A 20,712-nucleotide genomic window follows, 5' to 3' on the forward strand; every position below is an offset into this window, starting at 1 on the left:
TGTCTCGGTCAGCCTGCCGGCGTCGTGGATGGATTCTCCGCCGTCGGGGGAGAGCAGGAGAAGAGATTGAAGTGGGGATGGGCGATTCTGAAATTTTTCTAAGTGCTACTTATATAGCAAAGGCATTGGTCCCGGTTCGTGGCACAAACCGGGACTAATGCACCCCTTTAGTCCCGGTTGGTGCCACCAACCGGGACCAAAGGCCTCTTTTCAGCAGCCCAAAGGGCGGGAAGCGGAGGGCTTTGGTCCCGGTTGGAGGCTCCAACTGGGACTAAAGGGGGAGGGCATTGGTACCGGTTGGTGTCACGAACCGGTACCAATGCACCCCTTTAGTCCCGGTTGGTGCCACCAACCGGGACTAAAGGCCCTGTGCTGCCCGCGTCGCAGCACGAAACTTTAGTCCCACCTCGCTAGCTGAGGGAGCTCGAGAGTGGTTTATAAGCCCCAGTCCCGCTGCCTTCTCGAGCTCCTCTCAAATGCAGACTTACGGGCCTAAACGCACTATATGTGCATGTGGGCCTATTGGGCCTATTGAGGGCTTGAATCCTGGCCCATTGTTGGTTTTCTAGTCGTATGCAGGCCATGGTAGCCCTTTAGGTTGCACTTTTTTATTTATTTTATTTTATTTTTTGCTTTGAATTATTTATTTTCTTTTGATTTTTTCTTTTTTTATATTTTTTTATTTTTGCTCAGATTAATTATAATCTTTCTGTTACTCCATTAGTTTTCAAATTTGAATAATTAGTTTCCACCAACCGGTACCAATGCACCCGTCTAATTACTTATTTATTTTCTTTTATGATAATTCTTTTTGCTATTAAAGTTTGTAACAAAATTCTAATTACTTATTTATGTTCTTTTATGATAATTCTTTTTGTTTTTAATGTTTTGAACAGAATTCTAATTACTTATTTATTTTCTTTTATGATAATTCTTTTTGCTATTAAAGTTTGTAACAAAATTCTAATTACTTATTTATTTTCTTTTGTGATAATTCTTTTTGCTTTTAATGTTTTGAACAGAATTCTAATTGCTTATTTATTTTCTTTTATGATAATTCTTTTTGCTATTAAAGTTTGTAACAAAATTCTATATAATTTTAGTTCCAATAATACTAGAGGTTTATAAAAGCTTTTTAGTTGATTCCTTCAGTACCAGTTCTAAAAGAGTTTTTTAGTTGATTCTTTCTGCGCCTATTTTTTAGTCCCACCTCGCCAAGCGAGAGGCACTCGCAGCGGTTTATAAGCCCCGAGTGCAGAGACGATGCAGAAGAGGCTCAATGCTAACCTGCACATTGCTTAGCTTTAAGCCTTGAGGAATAGGGTAGACTGCACGGAGCTATGTGCAGTGCAGTTTACACTATTCTGAAAGGCTTGAAGCTAATTAACGAGCATTGCGCCTCTTTTTTATTTTTAGTGACTTATTACAACTCAGAAATAAATAGAAAAAAATAAATATAGCAGAAAAGAAAAAAACTATATAAAAAACTACTCAGAAATAAATAGAAGAAAAAATAGTTGTGATTAACTTTACCAAAAAAATGAGCATAGATGCGCTTATAGAGAGAAGTCAACCTAAATTCATAATAAATTTCTACTAACTTCAGAGAAATTCAATATGAATTTAGGTCAAATTCCCTGTATAAGGGCATCTATTTTCACTTTGAGAGGAGCTCAACAAGGCAGAGAGGGAGGGGCTTATAAACGGGTGTGAGCGCCCTTCGGTAGGCGAGGTGGGACTAAACTCTGACCGCAACGACGACCAACCCTTTAGTCCCGATTGGTGGCACGAACCGGGACTAATGGGCTGCCTTTGGTCCCGGTTCAAGCCACCAACCGGGACCAATGGTGGTGGGCCAGGAGCGAGGCCCATTGGTCTCGGTTCGTCCCACCAACCGGGACCAAAAGGTCCAGACGAACCGGGACCAATGGCCCACGTGGCCCGGCCAGCCCCCGGGGCTCACGAACCGGGTACAATGCCACCATTGGTCCCGGTTCTGGACTGAACCGAGACTAATGGGCTGACCCGGCCTGGACCATTGCCCCCTTTTCTACTAGTGTGAAAAAGGGCTGAGAAGCCTGACTATCTACAAGACCCTCCCAAGGGTACAAGATCATAGCTGAGGTAACAAGCTAAACGTCGAAGTCCACGCGGAACTACTAGTGACACTACAAGAAATATGTTAATCCGTGACGGATTACTGTTGACGGTTTCAAAAACTGTCATCGATGGTTCGGTACAGCCCACCAAGCCCGCTAAAGCCCGCCTAGTCACTCCCATATAAAACCTAACCCTAAGAACTTGTTCCTCGACCCGTGGCCAGACCCTCCTCCCAATTCCCCATCGTCTCCCACGCATCGCCGCCACCCACAACCTGTTCGCCTCCGTCCTCCCACAGCTCGCCATCGGCCCTCCCACCTCGCAACTCTGGCAGCTGCCAGATCCGCTGGATCTCCCACCCAACCATCCCTTCGGCAACCCATTTGTCTCTCTCTCGTGCGACTACTCGCACCGCGACAAACGGCCGCCGATTCCCGCGATGTCGGCCACCACGTAACAGACTTACGACCTGGTCTCCGACCTCCGTCCTCCTGACCGGCTGGATCAGCCGATCCCGGTCTCCGGTGCTCGCCCGCGGTCCCTATCCCATGGCTAGGGTTTTGGCTGCGGCGTCGCGTCCATCGACGGCGTGTCTCCGGCGGCTCCTCTCCGTCGCACACTGCACCCCCTCGCGCGCTCTCTGCCTCCCGGATGGCGCCCTTAGCTCGGTATGCCCACGCGTGTTGGGCTCGACGGCAGAGACCCCGGCCTCCTCTTTTGCCTCTCTTGCACGGCCGTGCATCCTACGACAACCTCCTTTTCCGCGCGACGTTGGTGGCTGACCTGCACTGCGACAGCTGCTTCATCTACAAGCCTCTTTGGTGAGCTGCGTCCCTCCTCTGTTTTGAGCCCGTGACTGGGCTATACTCTGTTACCTGTAGATTACTACCTGTATGCGCCTGAATAATGGAATAAATTGGCTGGTAGGAATTCTAGTCTTTCTTGTAGGACTCGTTGCACCTCTAGTTGGTTCTACTATGTGTTGGATAGTGTGGGAAACCTGTTAATCTGATGGCTTGCATGCTGTTTCATAGGTGCTTTTTGCATAACCATATGAGTGAATGCACTATCGTTGTTTTGTAGGTGCTTTTTGCATAATGAGTTGAGTGGATGTTCTATCTTCTAAGATCGTCATTCAGGTATAGCTGATGTTGCTAAAGTTAATGGTCCGCATACTGTTTTTTATAGTGCACAACCAATTTTGTGCATGATTTGCTTCCTAATAAGTCCATGATGTATTCAATAAAAACTCTTGGAAAACCAATACCATTAGAAGCTAGCCACTTGAGAAGGTTTGCTAATTTTTTCACAAATTCTGAATTAGTTATAACTTAACAATGATGTTGTGGCAGAATTTTGAAATAAAGCTCTGCATTATCAATAATAGATTGTGTTTGGTGCAACGCACTACATGTGCAAAGAGCAAGCATTCTGATTCTTATGATACTGTTAGATGCTTGCATTCATGTGCAGTGATTTTAATATATGAAAGTAAAATAAGATCAATGGAATGGATTGTAGTAAAAATATTTGCATCTTACACCCAATTAAGTTCAGAGGACGAGCTGGCCTGGTCGCCTTATCTATTTATATCGTGCACCTTCTCCTTTCCTTGATATGCTCTTAATTGTCAGTGTATTTCTTCTGCCTTGTTTTTATCTTCTGAATTAGATGCAAGTACTGCCGCTTGTTCCTCCTCTATAGCTGGTGTGTGGACTAACAAATCTAAGGAAAGATGGAATCCGTATGACAGAATGGAAGAAATAAAATGAATAGATGGAGCAGTAACTCGAACAAATTCCTGTATGCAATATAAACTAAGTAAGGATATATGAGGATAAACTGACAGAAGGATAATTATGTTGTGTACTAATTCCTGTATGTACATTATGCTACATAAGATAAACTGCCATAAGTATGCTAGTCTGAAGGGTCGATAACTCACATCTGTTTTTAGTTCGGTTGTTTTATCTATTTAGGGTCCTCAATGTATTAAATGAATCAATATATAAAATCAACAAATGTTCAACATTTCAGTTTTACCATGCTCAATCGACCTCCTTGATACCTTCATGTGTGTTTAGGGTCAAAGCATGTGTTGTCAGTGGCAGCAAATGTGCAGTTTAGCTACTGCTTGCTGGACCTGCAGAGGTTTATAGTGTGACAGCAAAAGGTATTTCATTTTAGTTGCCACATTTCAAGGACTTGTAATTTGGTGTCTGATATACATATTTTTTGTCTCACCAATGCAAAGATGGAAAATATGTTACTTTTATTATTATCCAAAGGATGGTCAGTGTTGCACAACTTCAGGTTTCTGATGCTAATTCATTAATTCCAAGTAATAAATAGATACTTGTTACTTTATGCATGACAAACCTCATGTACATCATGAAGAAAGGGAAAGTAATGTGCGGCTACCTATTTTTCATTGTTCCTTTTTAGTTCAGTTAGTATGCAATTAAATGGACAGGGGTGCGTGGAAGCTTGCTATCCATGTGCCAGAGCCATGAGTTGGTTGCGAGATCTTATGGGTTTCACCTCTAGCCTACCCCAACTTGTTTGGGACTAAAGGCTTTGTTGTTGTTGTTGTAGTATGCAATTAAATCAATTCTTTAAGAATTCAGTTAATAAATTTAGACATTTGGGAAGGCATAGTTCTTTAAGAATTTGGTTCAGTTGAGACAACATTTGCATTTCAGTAATAATGAAATGAAACCACATATCCAATTGTCACACTAATATCTTTGCTTTGCACATTATAGTCGGTACATCTCCCACCTGATCGACGCTGATGACACCGTCCTCGAGCGGTGAGCTTGATACCCTTCCATTCTTCATGTGAATTATTCCGGCTGTAGATTTTGAGCTGTTCAAGGTACGGACTGTTGTGAGTTGTTCAACGTGTGGACTGTTGTGTGGTTCCGGTAAAGTTCTAACTGTGCGGATATTTCTGTGTGCATAAAATCTGCACTGGATAGTGTCCCTGATATCATGCATTGTATCCATACTATACTAGACTTTCCTAACTATTAGTTCACCGTTTATCAAGTATTTTCTTGTTTCATAGTTTACTAGAGTACAGATTTAAAAAATTTCAAGTAATAACAAGTACACAGCTTAGTACTCCACAAACAAACTATTTAGTGTGGGAGATCTCTTGATGAAACTGTATCATATTCTTTGTTAATATTTTGCATGCCATTTGAAGTTCACTTGGGAAGCAAGTATTGTTTAGTACTATATTTGTTAGCGCTTTGAGATGAACTTGCAGCATAAACATCGGGTTAGATGAAACATCCTTCGGTGCCGATTTTGATTTGAACATTGAGTAAGTATAGTCCATAACATTCCATATTTTGATTTGAACTTGGCCTATTTTTATGCCCAGTTTTGCGTTAATTATCTTCAAGTTAGTCTGTCACTTCTTTACTGTCATTCTTGTTTGTTAAGGAATGGTGTGGTACAGTGTCTATGCTGGCAGAATTTTATTTACGTAATTTTCAGCTAATCGTTGTACAGAAAATTTTGATCCAGGTAATCTAAGTCCTTGTACAGGCGCACACAGCTTACTCTCACAAAAAAAACTAAGTGCCTGTCTCTCTCACTTTTGTTCTCATTTCTTTTAGAGTACAGAAACGGTTGATCAAGATAAACTAAATACATTTACAGGCGCACAACTTCCTCTCAGAAAAAAACTAATTTCATGTTTCTATCACATTTGTTTGCTTCTCTGAGAAATCTATGTTTGTTTGCTAGGCCAGAAAATAGACAGCTCCTGGCCTGGTTAGCCCCATGCACTTACTGTATGTTCGGTCCAGAACCGGTGACCGGGCCAACGGCTGCTTCTACTGTACTTTTAGTTCTGTGATGTGTGCTTGTTACTTGTCACTTGTAGTTTAATTTAGATTATACTTTCATTTGACACGCTTTTTTGGGACTAATTTTTTGAACTTGTAACTAGTCTGATTGTTTTCACGTGTGTTGCCCACATTTGCTTGTACCATAATATAGTAGTGGCATTTCCAGGATGTTATTACTCTGTATTAATTTGGGAGCTTGCTTTTATAACTCATTATAATTTTGTATGTGTGTTGATCCTATGCAGGTTTGGAGATTGAAGTTTTTTAGCGGGAATTCCTTGGGCCCGGATAGTCGGCTTGAATTGGTGTACCGTGGAGATTACAACCAGCTAGTAGTGCATTTTCTTTGAAGTCATGTTATCCAATTTTTCTAAAGGTGCTTCTAGCGCTTTCTAGATATGCTTGTGATTGATATTAAGCTTTATTTTTTCAAATCAGACTAGATTGTTGGAACTCTGTATTGTCATGTAAACAATTGCTATTTTTTAATGAATAAAATTTGGTTGTCCTGTTGTAAACTGTGTTTCATCGTGAAAATCAGCTATGCAAAAAATAAATAGCTAACTGGTTGGATCATCCACCAAAATTATTGGGCCAAATCCCTAATTGGGCTGGTTACAACATGGGCTGTTAGCCTCCACGTCAGATCCACGTAGACGACTTGTTAGGTCCATGTTGCATCCACGTCATGGAAATCGGTGACGGTTTGTTCCGTCACAACCTAGTTTGGGCTTGGCGGGCCTGGGGAAGATCCATGACGGCCAAGATTCATCACGGAAGGTACGATGTCAAATTATGACGCGATATACATGACGGGTTTTAAATCCGTCATGGATTTGGACGCATGACAGATTTTGGCTGGTCTGTGACGGACTAGGACTATCATGTATTAACAAGTTTCTTGTAGTGACTGAAATCTCTCTGCAAAAACATAAGTTAAGCAAACGTGAGCACAAATGTACCCAAGAAGACTTACATCAAAATTAGCTACATATGCATCAGTATCAACAAAGGGGGTGATGGAGTTTAACTGCATCAAGCCAGCTTTGCCTCGGTGGCTATCCTGAACTACGACTGTAAGTAACTCTTTTGAGGTGGCGCACACGAGTCCACATATTCACCATATCAATACACCACTATGGATCCGCTCCCGGCTCCCTACGAGAATGCCATCCATAGCACTCACGCTTATCTTGTGCATTTTAGAGTATCCAGTTTCACTTGTCTATGAACTATATAAGCAACCCAGTAATCCTTTTCCGTGGACGCGGCTATTCGAATAGATGGTGTTAACCCTGTAGGGGTGTACTTCTTCATACACGCTCTCGCCACTTACCTCCATGTACACATCATGTATCTCGGCAACCTTCAAGCAGAAGCCTGGTGAGGGTGTCGGCCACGACCTGACTAACCACACAAGTCCCTAGTCCGGGTTTATCATCTATTCAGGTTCCATCCACAGGGAGTCCGGCCGAGGTGTACTACGGCCCCAAATGATGTGTGCAGGGTTCCCGAGGCACCAAACGGACATCCCGGTACACCGTGCCACGTGCCTACTGCATCACAGCCCACCCCTCGGGTCAGCGATGCGCACGGCCTCCAGCATACTACAAACACTAGAAACTACTTGCAACTCCCAGACAGAGGACAGGGGCGGTTAATAAGTCGAGAGGGTCCATTGGTTTAGGGCCCAACGTGTGGTAGTAGCTGATCTTAAATTACATACATAGATCTCAATTCCTAAGGATGGTACCAATGAAACAACCCACCATGTACTCCTACATGGCCTCTCATCGATACCTTTACCAAATCATGTTCACACACTTATCTCACACACAATAAGACATGTCCATCAGCATTCCAATTCATCCCCGATGAATCAGACCTGACTCAACTCTAAGAAGTAGCAGGCATGACAACAAGCATGAATGAGTAGGCACATCATGGCTCAAACAACTCCTACTCATACTAGTGGATTTCATCTATTTATTGTAGCAATGACGGTTCATGTACAGGAAAAGGGGGTTCAACTACCGCAGCAGGTAACAGATGAATCGTTGTTGTCCTAATGCAGTAAAAGAGAGCAGGAGCGAGAGAGTGGGATTGTATCGGAATGAACAAGGGGGTTTTTCCTGCCTGGCACTTCTGAAGATGACATAGCTCTTCATTGGTGTCATCGAACTCATCGTCGGAACATACGCCTACCAAGAGGGAATAAACAGCGGCAATAGAGAGGAAACACAATCAATGCAATGCAACAATATGATGCATGAATGTGACATGCCAATATGTTGTGATTTGAGCTAATGCATCTAGAAATAGTTTAAAGAAGTTGATTTGTATCAAAGATTCAAATTCAAACTCCATATGTGATGGTTTAAATGCCCTTTATATGATTTGTCCTAAACAGCAGCCATAAGTTGTTCTAACATGCATGCAAATTGTATAGATGGATAGATTGGATTTTTTTGATCATTTTTCATATATAATTTATTTCATTCAGAGTTATAGATTAATTTCTATGAATTTTTGAAGTTTATAATATTTCATGGAATTTCCTGAATTATTTTTAATCCAGAAAATGATTTACTGCGTTAGCCTGACATCAACGTGACGTTACCAGGTCAACGTCATCAGCCCAGGTCAAACCTGACCGGTAGGACCCACTGGTCAGTGACCCAGTGTCAGTTAGTGACACAGACAGGTGGGTCCAGTCAATGGCCACGTCGGCAAAGTCAACCTGACATGTGGGTCCGCCTTTACTATTAATTAACCTAACCTAAAAACTAAGCAGTGGCTAATTAGACAGTAGGGCCCACTGTCAGTGTCTAGGGGGTAATTAGATGGGTGATTAGCACCTAAACTAATCCTGCCACGTCAGCGAACGGCGTTTGAGCCGCCGGTGACCAAATCCCGCAGCGGTGGCTCGCCGGCGTTGCTCGGTACGGCGCTATAGGGCATCACTTCACGCACGGTTTGCAGCTACGGCGAACTAGCAGTGCGGCGGATCCGATGGTGGCCACGTGGTGCGTTGCGGGTGTGTGTAACAGCGGCATTGACGAGCCGGGCGGCCATCGGAGTTCGGGCATCCATGGTTTAGGCGTTACGGGACACGACAGGCGCGGCCGATGGGCTCCATGGGTTGCTGGGATCACCAGGAGCACGCGAAGGCAACAAGCGCTGGTGGAGGAGCTCGAGAGCATGAAGCTCACCGGCCATGGCGGCGGCCGGAGCTCGGCACGGTGGAAAAGCTAGCTCGGCACAGGTTCGAGCAAGGGAAAGAGAGGGGAGGAGTGAGGGGCCTCATAGTGAACTTGCGGTGACGGTCAGCGGGCTCGAGGGCGTTCCAGAGACGTCGAATCGGAGACAGCGGTCATCGGTGGCCAAACTCCAAGACAAGGACGATGGCGGCTGCTCGGGGCCTCCGTGCTTCCTTCCTTCGGTGCAGAGGTGAAGCGCGAGGTGGCAGAGGCTCTGGATAGCTCGGGGAGGGGAGGAGACGGTTGTGGGCGCGACAACTCATGGCGGCGTGCTCGGGCGCGTGGGGGCAGAGCGAGGGAGAGAGACAGAGGAGAGGGAAGGCACGGGGAAGAGTGAGAGAGGGTCCAGGGGGTGCATGGCGTTGTCCGGGTGCGTCGACGAGGAGGCATGCAGGTAGGAGGTGGAGGCCGACGCATGCGTTGTCTCCATGGCCTCGCTCTGCCTACTGGCTAGAGGAGGAAGACAAGGAAGCCCTGGTGGGCTAGGCCTGCTACAGGGTTGGGCTGCACAGGTAGGTTAGGTAGGCCTCTGCTCTTTTTAATTTTCTTCTGTTTTGTTTTATTTAATTGCCACTGAATTCAAATTCAACAAATTGTAAACAGTGCCAAAACTCCCTTGGATATTTTATGTCACTTAATGGACTACTCCACATATACATAAAATATCTCAGAGCATTTAAAAATATATTCATTATATATTATGAATATAACCTCAAATTCAAATAGAATATTAATTTAAAATCAAAGTGTCGTGCTCAGGCGCGTGGGGGGGGACGAGGGAGAGAGACAGAGGAAAGGGAAGGCACGGGGGAGAGTGAGAGAGGGTCCAGGGGGTGTGTGGCGTTGTTCGGGTGCGTCGACGAGGAGGCAGGCAGGAGGTGGAGGCCGACGCATGCGCTATCGCCACGACCTCGCTCTACATAAAATATCTCAAAGCATTTGAAAATATATTCATTATATATTATGAATATAACTTCAAATTCAAATAAAATATTGATTTAAAATCAGTGCCCAAATAATTCCTTAGAAATGTTCCAAATTTTTGGTTTGATTTATAACTCTTGCCAAAATTTTCAGAACTAGTTCTAGGGCATTTTGGATTCACTGATGCAATTTTAGGGTTCTTGCCCCTTTACTAAAAAGATTTCTGAGGCTTACACTTTCCTCATTTCAAGTTTCTTGAAATTAACAAGATGCATGATGCTCAGTGATGCAACTCTCTGCAAACAAATTCTAGGGCTGTGACATTGATGGACCATTTAGAACCAGGAAACAGTCCAACAAGTCTTCGGGACTTCACTGAGCGTGCTAGCTAGGTGATAACTGATGCTTTTCCATCACTTCCAACTTCTAAGGGTCTCACTTTGGCGCATGAATGGATTAACTAGGGCAAGAACGCAAACAAACCATATTGTCCATATCGCAGTTCCGGGTTGTCGACTGTGCGGTCAACTTGTCAGAGACTTTTTCATCAATAAACTACGGTGCCATTTCAATCTTCGTGGGTTTCAAGTTGATGAGTGCGACAGTGTGGTCAATGTCGTCGGAGAGGCTCTTTCATCGATTAATCACAAGACCATTTCAATTTTCATGGGTCCGTGCCTGCCAGTAAAGAAGTTCAAAGTTCCAAGATGGTGATGTGCAACCGACTGAGTGTCCCACGTCCACACATCCAAGCAGAGCTCTCGTGAAGTCTTTCCAAACGAGCGAGGGCAACATCAAGAACGACCAGCTGAGGGAGTATAGGGAAGATTCCACGAGTGGTTTCTATCCTCCCGTAGAATGGGTGATCCACGACTTGTCACCCAGCCCCCATTAACCCCATCCATGTGAATCCCTGTGTAACATAACCTGTTCCGTTTCGGATACTCCCCTTCTAATCCATAGAGAACCGCGGCATAAAAGACCGATGAATACCACTGTCAAGGGCTGAATCTACCCGGTACTAAGAGATGAGAGACGACTCCAAAGGTTACATCAAACTGAAGTTCAAGGACAAGCACCACACTTCGCCATAAGTGGAGGGACTAAAAATGCACTTCACTCTTTTTACCAAGTCCCGTTCTACAGTGGCATTTGTCCAATCTACAAGTTAAAGAAAGTGCGCAAGTGAGATAGTTTGCGGTTCTTTCCTGTCACAGAGAAAACACGAAATAAGCCAAATCAGGTCTCCGATTCCAAAGTACCGTGGAGTCTTGCGAGAGATACGACGAACTCATCATAGGGGCTGACCTTATAGAAGACCAGGGGAGTAGGGCAGAGGTAGAAGTCACAAGCACCGTATAATGCACGGTTTACGGCTGTCATCTTCCATGCGTGTTCCAAAATGTGCATTTCCATGCCAATAGTTAAGTTGAAGTCCACACATGACTGGTCTTTCAAACTCTTCTGACTGATGATGTCTCCCTATGGGGGAAAGCATGTCTACGTACTCGCCAAAACCTTATATATATACTCTAAAGAGAAGAACATGACTGCTCGGAGTACGGCTATGCAATAGCAAAGGGCGTCGATTTAAGTCACCCATCTTGAGATGGAGGGCCTCGCGAGAGAGACCAACCCATCATCCCACCATCAAGATTTCGCCTCCTGCGCGAGTGACGAGCGCCCGGATGAGCCCGAGTTGGAATTGGCATCGCGACGGCGCCAGAATGGTGCTGGAAACAACGAGCATGTGAGTGAGAACATGCTGCTTGACAGCAGCAAGTTTGGAGCTCTCAAGAGGCGTGAGTTCTTCAACAACCTGCTAAAGAACCTCGAAGACGACCACCCCCGCTTTCTGCGCAGACAAAAGGAAAGAATTGACAGGCACGTTTTCTTTTTCAGAGCACCGTTCTAAGTTGCCAGCACGTTTTCAGATTAGACTCTGTTTATGCAAGATTAGACTCTGTTTATGACTCTGTTTATGCAACTGTTTTTTTTTCCTGTGATCCGTGTCCACAGGGTTGATGTCAAGTTGCCAGCAATAGAGGTGAGGTATAATAATCTGTTTGTGGAAGCAGAGTGCAGAGTTACTAAAGGAAATCACCTGCCGTCTCTATGGAATAGTACCAAAGGTGCCTTCTCGGTAAGAAACCTCTGAACCAACTCAATGAAAATGGAACTGATAAGACACAGATATATGTTGGATGGTATTGACTAACTTAACCGTTTTTCATTTGAGTTACAGGGCCTCGTGAAGTTGCTAGGCTTCGAAACGGAAAGAGCAAAAACCAACGTTCTAGAAGATGTCAGTGGAATCATCAAACCCTGCAGGTATATGTGTGCCATGTTTCAGGAGTGTCTGTAGTTCTCGCTTTAGAGATTAAGGTTAGTTCTGATTCCATGTGTTCCCATCTCTGTAGATTGACTCTTCTACTGGGACCTCCTGGATGTGGCAAAAGCACTCTGTTGCGAGCTCTTGCCGGGAAACTAGATAAATCTCTAAAGGTACAAATGCTGTCTTCCTTTCATAAATAAAGAAAAATGTATGTCTTTGTTTTCACTGATTGCATCTGCTCCTATAAAGATCTCAAGATCACACAATCTTGGCCAAATAAAAGAAAAAAAAAATTAAGATCTCAACCGGCTGCACACCGCAGCAAACAGCTCTCTGTCCTCTGGCCGCTACAATCTTTTGTCGAAATCTACATCATTCATGAATAGCCAAAGAACCAAACTTAATTTTTTTTATCAATACCCCACAAACAATAAACTCGCGCCTCTTGACAGCTCCGAACTTGCTGCTGTCAAGCAGCAAGTTCTCACGCACATGCTCGTGTTTGCAGCACCATTCTGGCGCCGTCGCACTGCCAATTCTAACTCGGACACGTCACGACCCTCGTGGTCATACGCCAGCGCTCCCAAATCCTGATACCGGAACGGGCAACAACGCTGACGCTGACAGAGGAGACGACGCAATTGCCTTAATCCCTGTACATAGCGTCGCAACACATACATGTGCCCAACTACTCCTCGGCACCGCGCCTGCCGGAGGACACGCCGGCGCTCTTGTCCCCTAACCATGACACCGACATCAAGAACTTCCGCCTAGAACTCTTGCACAATCTCCTCTGTCTTCTGGTGACAGGAACGAGCCACCGGTGACACAAAGCCACCGTCATGCGCATATGACCCAACCTCCAGCAGCATCATGAGATTCAACACATGACACCTCCGCTGCCCTCTCCTCCATGGCATCCTCGGCAGCCAGGAAAGAGAATCTCAATCCGCTGGATCCCCCTAAACTAGGCGATCACTGGCGGCAGGGTGAGTCACCTTCAGGGCAGCGCTCTCATCCAATTCCTACGTTAGGTTTGCTACTACTGCATGGGGAGAGTGAGAGCAAGCTAGAGAGAAGAAAGGGGAGGGAGAGAACAGCCTTGCCTTCCAGCGGAAGATACCTATCAGATGTATCTCACAGACCAATTAGATACGTCGATGGTCAAATTTGGAAGTTTAATGAGATGCACTGTTGTGATTAAATTTGATCACGCTATATTGTAGAGGAAACTGTAATTCCCTTGAAATGAACAATATGCAACAGAGTAGTATAGAATCGCCACAAATTTTCCTTGCATTGGATATAAAACTCAGGCCCATGTTCCGTCTTTTTAAGTTTTAACTGTGTATATGCCCTAGCAGCGTGAACAAACTACTGGTCCTGCTAGAACAAGCGGCGGGCAAAGATGGGCGCCTGCTTGATACGTGCCAGTAAATTAGCATGATTACCTCGCAGAAAATATGGCCAATATTACCATTAAGCCTATTTACCAAAATCTAACCCCAAACTTTTGACTGTACGAAACAAAGAATCAATTCTACTGACAGATTTTTCTTTTGTTCGAGAAATCGTTTGTGCGTGTCTCGATGCATTAAAAGGAAAGGAATAACAGCCATTCAGGATTACAAGCCCTAAGGACCATGGAACTCCTGAACCAAGGTTACACGCCAGGCAGGAGGAGCTGGAGTTTTGCCGCACGGGCGAAACCCAGCAAGTCGCCTCCGTGCTACGCTAGGTCTAGCCCTACTGAAGGATACATCATTGTGATGCTTCCGTAAGCACCAGGCCGTCATTTGAATGTGTCAGACAACTGACAGAATAACATTACTCACATCAAAAGCAAAAGTTGTCCATCACCTCATAGTCTATGGTTTTCATTAGTTGCACATGGTTAACGACCTCTGACAAAGGCAGAAATTCAAGAATGCCTTGCACTGAACGACGGATATCAGTATACTTAAGTTGCTTTTTTACAGCACCAACTGATGCTGGAGTTCTCAAATTGAAATGTCCCAACTCCCCAGCAAAGCCACCTATAGTCTCCAAAACATGTCAAAACATATAATTGTTGGCATCGTCTCCACATGTATGAAACCGGCACTATTTACTGGCTCAAATGAGTAGTTCGTCATGAAGCTAGTACTTATACTGACTGCTGAATACTAATAAATAACATCTTCTAATTATTTTCAGATCCAAGTACTTTCAGAGAAAACTATTTTCAGATCCAACCCCCCAGTTCCAAAATAAAACGTGTATTAGTTTTTTGAAGAGGCAACCATGTTCATGTTTGACCAATTTTTTAGAAAAAAATATCAATATCTACAATACCGAATTTGTATGATTAGATTTATCATGAAAAGTATTTTTCATATTTTATTTATTTTATATTGCAGATGTTAATATTTTATTCTATAATCTTGGTCAAACATACATAAGTTTGACTTGCACGAACACTGATGCACCTTTTATATTCTGGAACGAATAACAGCACACAATAGATTACGGGTACCTGGTAGGTATTCCTGCTTAGAGATACAACCACAGAAAAGCAGAGCAGAACAGCACAAATGCCCTTTACCCATTGACACTACAATTAGTTTCAAAGCTACAATTTCGCAAAATCATGAACAAAAGAAGAAAAAAATGGCAAACTGAATGTAACGAAGCAAGCTTTTACAGGTAACAGGGGATATCTCTTATAATTGTTATGAACTTCATGAATTTGTACCTGAGAAAACAGCTGTGTATATCAACCAACATGATCTGCACATAGCTGAGATGACTGTGAGGGAAACTTTAGACTTCTCAGCCCAGTGCCAAGGTGTTGGAAGAAGACCAAGTAAGTCTATTGGACAGTCCTCACAAGAATTCATGATCAGAAATAAGTTCTTAAATAATCACAACATTTGTTGCTCACTAAATTTGGTTGCCCAAAGAAATACTCAAGGAGGTGAACACAAGGGAGAGTGTGGCTGGGATCATACCTGATGCGGACATCGATCTATACATGAAGGTAAAAAATCGTGTTTCCTATGTATTGGCTGGCATTATCCTTTCTCACTTTACAATTAAAAAAAAGCAGACCTGCTTATCTGAGTTACAAAGAACAAGGTAATTCAACGTCGAATGAATATTGGAACTGCTCTAGCAGAATAATATTTGGTTGTATTAAAGCTAAGCTAGCTTTTCATTTTTCATCAGTCAACACTTCTGTTTCTGTTTCTACAAATTAAACATAACTGTTTTTCAAAAGTAAAGCGGCTAATGCAGGTAGTAGCAGTTGAAGCTTCAGAGCGAAGCCTACAGACAGATTATATTTTGAAGGTAACTCTTGCCAAAACATATAAGTTTATGCATAACTTGGTGCTGAAGGCAGATAGGAACAATATACTAACAGAATCACACTACTGATTTATTTGTAGATCATGGGGCTAGAGACATGCGCAGACACGATGGTTGGGGATGCAATGAGAAGAGGAATATCAGGGGGGCAGAAGAAAAGATTAACCACAGGTATAGTAAAGCCAATGGGAAATACATTAACCAACAACGGATCACCTTGTATATAATCTTTCACCTACTTGTACCAGCCGAGATGATTGTGGGACCCGCAAAAGCATACTTTATGGATGAAATATCAAATGGTCTGGATAGCTCTACCACTTTTCAAATAATCAATTGTTTCCAGCAACTGACAAACATCAGCGAGTACACGATGGTTATTTCACTTCTTCAACCAACACCTGAGGTATTTGATCTTTTCGATGACCTCATACTAATGGCAGAAGGGAAGATTATCTACCATGGCCCTCGAAATGAAGCCCTCAATTTTTTTGAGGAGTGTGGGTTCAAATGCCCAGAAAGAAAAGCGGCAGCTGACTTTCTCCAAGAGGTAATTGTTCTCAATCACAAAAATAACTGCAGCAACTGAGATGATTTGCATGTTGATGAAACCAGTTAACCAGTTTTTTTTTCTAATTTGAAATCATTAGATCTTGTCCAGGAAGGACCAAGAACAGTACTGGTTGGGTCCACATGAATCATACAGATATATCTCACCTCATGAATTATCAAGCATGTTCAAGGAGAATCACAGGGGGAGAAAACTACATGAACAAAGTGTACCTCCCAAAAGCCAGTTCGGCAAGGAAGCTTTAGCATTCAATAAGTATTCGCTACGAAAACTGGAAATGTTCAAAGCCTGTGGAGCAAGGGAAGCACTCCTAATGAAAAGGAATATGTTTGTTTATGTCTTCAAAACAGGCCAGGTTACACTTCATTCTGAGGCACTTTCCTGTACAAAGTAAATTATGAGTCCAAACTGAGATTTACTCCTTGATGCAGCTTGCCATTATTGCACTCGTAACAATGTCTGTATTCCTTCGAACTCGCATGACAATAAGTTTCACTCATGCAAATTACTATATGGGAGCATTATTTTTTTCCATCTTCATGATTATGCTAAATGGCATACCAGAGATGAGCATGCAGATTGGGAGACTCCCAAGTTTTTACAAACAAAAGAGCTACTATTTCTATTCATCATGGGCATATGCAATACCAGCTTCAGTCCTAAAGGTCCCTGTTTCCATACTGGATTCGCTTGTATGGATATCTATCACATATTATGGTATTGGTTATACACCTACTGTTTCAAGGTAAATATGGAAATTTCTCAAGCTTACAATGATAAGAACAAACATTGAGAAACTCTAACATATTTTATTTATATTCATTTCTAGGTTCTTCTGCCAGTTTCTGATACTTTGTCTTCTCCATCATTCAGTCACCTCGCAGTATCGATTTATTGCTTCATACTTCCAAACACCTATTGTGTCTTTCTTCTACCTTTTTCTTGCTCTAACAGTATTCCTTACATTCGGAGGCTTCATTCTTCCCAAGAGTAAGATAACCATTGCTCATTGAATGCATATAACTTATAAGCCTAGCAAATCTGAACAAATTTGTTACTTTATTGTCCCAGCCTCCATGCCAGAATGGCTAAACTGGGGATTTTGGATATCTCCAATGGCATATGCAGAAATCAGCATAGTTATTAACGAGTTCTTGGCACCAAGATGGCAGAAGGTGAAATGATTTTTTTTTTCAAATAAAATATTGAGTGATCAGCTGGTGTCAAGCATCTAACATCATTGCTACTTGCATTATTTTCAGGAAAGTATTCAAAACATAACAATTGGGAACCAAATCCTGGTTAATCACGGCCTATATTACAGTTGGCATTTTTATTGGATATCCTTTGGAGCCTTGCTTGGATCTATTCTTTTATTTTATATCGCTTTTGGATTGGCACTAGATTACAGAACACGTAAGTTTGCTACTAATGAACAAAGTGCATATATATTGGGCTTGGGCTCCATGGTGCCCAGGCAACATGATTTGAAATACAGCAAATTTGTGTAATGCATTTAGGAAATTCCTATTTGGGGTGATATAACTGGTTGTCATTGCTGGGTATAATTTCTAAATATCTACTCGATCCCAAATATTTTTGGTAAACTCATCCATATAGCAGTTTTATATACATACAGGTACCTAGAATCCAAGCTTGCTTGGAATAAATTAGACTTCACAAATTTTCATGCAATATATCTCGATGGATCTGGATACAGGAATATAGTGCTGAGGCACTATGGAGCACCAGTTAATTAGACTTTATACATGAATGTTACTTACTTTAGAATCCTACTATAATTTTGCCAATTTCAGCTACAGAAGAATATCATGGAAGCAGGCCTACAAAGAGCTTATGTCAACAGCAGGAAAAAGATTCCACTATTCAAAATGAATCTGATGATCAATCAAATATTTCCAAAGGTAAAGACATAAACATCTCAATAGTAATTAATAGTAACAAATATGAAGGTCCCATAAAAGTGCATGATTCTTCAATGCATTCATCTTATTGCAGCAAAGATGACTATACCAACTATGCATCTTCCAATTACATTCCACAATCTGAACTACTACATTGATACCCCACCGGTAATTAAGCAAGCCCCCTATACATTTGCTTTGTAGTTTTTTATATTTCTTGCCTGGTTCGTATTTGATGATGGAGGTACGTAAGAAATGTACTCTCTTGTAGGAAATGCTGAAACAAGGCTATCCAACAAGAAGACTTCGACTGCTTAATAACATAACTGGAGCTTTACGTCCCGGTGTTCTTTCTGCACTAATGGGTGTTAGTGGAGCTGGGAAGACAACTCTACTAGATGTATTAGCAGGAAGGAAAACAGGAGGTTATATTGAAGGGGACATAAGAATAGGTGGATATCCCAAGGTGCAGGAAACATTTGTCAGAATCTTGGGTTACTGCGAACAAGTCGACATACATTCCCCACAGCTTACAGTTGAAGAGTCTGTAACTTATTCTGCGTGGCTTCGTCTGCCTTCTCATGTCGACAAACAAACAAGATCTGTATGTCATCAGTCTCAGAGATATATCGAATTTAATAAGCATAGCACTAGATGGATAAACAAGAGGCTTACCTAAGAAACTAACAATATTCTTCTTTTTCCTCTCATAGAAATTTGTTGCTGAAGTCCTTGAAACTGTTGAACTAGATCAAATAAAAGATGTCTTAGTGGGGTCACCACAGAAAAATGGATTGTCCATGGAGCAGAGAAAGAGGCTAACGATTGCAGTCGAGCTTGTTTCAAACCCATCAATCATACTAATGGATGAACCAACAACAGGTTTAGATACAAGGTCAGCAGCCATTGTTATTCGTGCAGTCAAAAATATTTGTGAAACAGGAAGGACGGTAGTCTGTACAATCCATCAGCCGAGCACTGAAATTTTTGAGGCATTTGATGAGGTAATTTAACTTTCCAAATATATTAGTATATTAAACACAATCAACACAAATAAATTTTTATTATATATATCAAGCACGATCAACACAATTTATTTTTTCTGGAAACATCAAATATGTCTAGTTTCAAAACTATTGGGATTAAATAAAGCTCTTGCCTTCAGCAGAGCTGGGCTAAGCTTAAGATGCACTACCTCTGTAACCAAATATAAGACGTTTTTGCAGTTCAAATTGAACTGCAAAAACGTCTTATATTTAGTTACAGATGTAGTACATTATTAGTTACCCAAAATTTAAAACACATGTCTTTTGTTCATGCCTTTCTAGTAAATAATAATGATAGGAAATAATAGGATCAAAATTTGCAATATAAGCCTGTCAAGATTTCACTTTGCACAACCTAGACTTCAAATTGCACTTTTGTCCCCTCAAATGATCAATTATGTGCAACAAAACCCTTCAACTTAAACTTTGCTTATATGAAACCTTCTCTTATTTGGTTTTGTTAGATCCAGCATTTTATACTGAAAATACCTAATCAGACCCCTTTGAATAATATATCTATGAATAAACATTGATTTGAGCTAAGTAGGATTGGTATCTAAATTATAGTAAGACGCTTAACAACTACTCCCTAAAAAGGGCAGCCCGGTGCATGTAGCTCCCGCTTGCGCAGGGTCCGGGGAAGGGTCCGACCACTTTGGGTCTATAGTACGCAGCCTTTCCCTACATTTCTGTAAGAGGCTGTTTCCAGGACTTGAACCCGTGACCTCTTGGTCACAAGGCAGCAGCTTTACCACTGCGCCAAGGCTCCCCTTCGCTTAACAACTACTCCCTCCGTTCCTAAATGTAAGTCTTTGTAGAGATTCCACTATGAACCACATACGGATGTATATAGATGCATTTTAAGTTTAGATTCATTCATTTTGCTCCGTATGTAGTCCACCTGATGAAATCCCTACAAAGACTTGTATTTAAGAACGGAGGGAGTATTTGCTACTCCCTCTGTCTCAAAATGTAAGACATTTTTTGACCCTTTGAATAATAGAGATATAAACATTGATTTGAGCTAAGTAGGATTGGATCTAAATTATAGTAAGATGCTTAACAACTACTCCCTCCGTCCCAAAATAAGTGTCTCAACTTTGTACTGACACTTATTTTGAGACGGAGGGAGTATTTACTACTCCCTAAGGCAGCCCTGCGCAGGTTCCGTGAAAGGGTCCGACCACTTTGGATCTATAGTACGCAGCCTTTCCCTACATTTCTGTAAGAGGCTGTTTCCAGGACTTGAACCAAGGCAGCAGCTTTACCACTGCGCCAAGGCTCCCCTTCGGAGTATTTACTACTCCCTCTGTGTAAAAATATAAGACGCTTTTTGACAT

General features: G+C 42.4%; 1 protein-coding gene and 1 long non-coding RNA gene across 3 annotated transcripts in view; one reads left to right on the top strand and one right to left on the bottom strand.

Annotated features, from left to right (window-relative positions):
- The first annotated feature begins 11,605 nt into the window (after positions 1–11,605).
- Positions 11,606–20,712, top strand: part of LOC123087958 (ABC transporter G family member 50) — a 13,337-nt gene continuing 4,230 nt past the window's right edge. Inside the window, exons 1-18 of the mRNA XM_044510073.1 lie at positions 11,606–12,031; positions 12,167–12,290; positions 12,393–12,478; positions 12,568–12,652; positions 15,168–15,327; positions 15,425–15,501; positions 15,759–15,812; positions 15,911–16,001; positions 16,079–16,380; positions 16,481–16,756; positions 16,833–17,146; positions 17,231–17,391; positions 17,473–17,576; positions 17,664–17,817; positions 18,219–18,326; positions 18,421–18,494; positions 18,598–18,930; positions 19,040–19,330. Coding sequence (XP_044366008.1) covers positions 11,757–12,031; positions 12,167–12,290; positions 12,393–12,478; positions 12,568–12,652; positions 15,168–15,327; positions 15,425–15,501; positions 15,759–15,812; positions 15,911–16,001; positions 16,079–16,380; positions 16,481–16,756; positions 16,833–17,146; positions 17,231–17,391; positions 17,473–17,576; positions 17,664–17,817; positions 18,219–18,326; positions 18,421–18,494; positions 18,598–18,930; positions 19,040–19,330 — 3,069 coding nt within the window. The 5' untranslated portion in view covers positions 11,606–11,756. The remainder of the gene's footprint in view (positions 12,032–12,166; positions 12,291–12,392; positions 12,479–12,567; positions 12,653–15,167; positions 15,328–15,424; positions 15,502–15,758; positions 15,813–15,910; positions 16,002–16,078; positions 16,381–16,480; positions 16,757–16,832; positions 17,147–17,230; positions 17,392–17,472; positions 17,577–17,663; positions 17,818–18,218; positions 18,327–18,420; positions 18,495–18,597; positions 18,931–19,039; positions 19,331–20,712) is intronic.
- LOC123087959 (uncharacterized) overlaps positions 18,740–20,712 on the bottom strand; it is a 12,661-nt gene continuing 10,688 nt past the window's right edge. Inside the window, exons 3-4 of one of the 2 annotated variants that reach the window (XR_006441615.1) lie at positions 19,002–20,273; positions 18,740–18,901 (exon numbers count right to left, since the gene is read on the bottom strand). This is a non-coding gene — a long non-coding RNA (uncharacterized lncRNA). The remainder of the gene's footprint in view (positions 18,902–19,001; positions 20,274–20,712) is intronic. The other variant, XR_006441616.1, reaches the window with a different exon arrangement.

This window comes from Triticum aestivum, chromosome 4A (genome assembly GCF_018294505.1).
Source record: "Triticum aestivum cultivar Chinese Spring chromosome 4A, IWGSC CS RefSeq v2.1, whole genome shotgun sequence".
Taxonomy (NCBI): Eukaryota; Viridiplantae; Streptophyta; class Magnoliopsida; order Poales; family Poaceae; genus Triticum; species Triticum aestivum.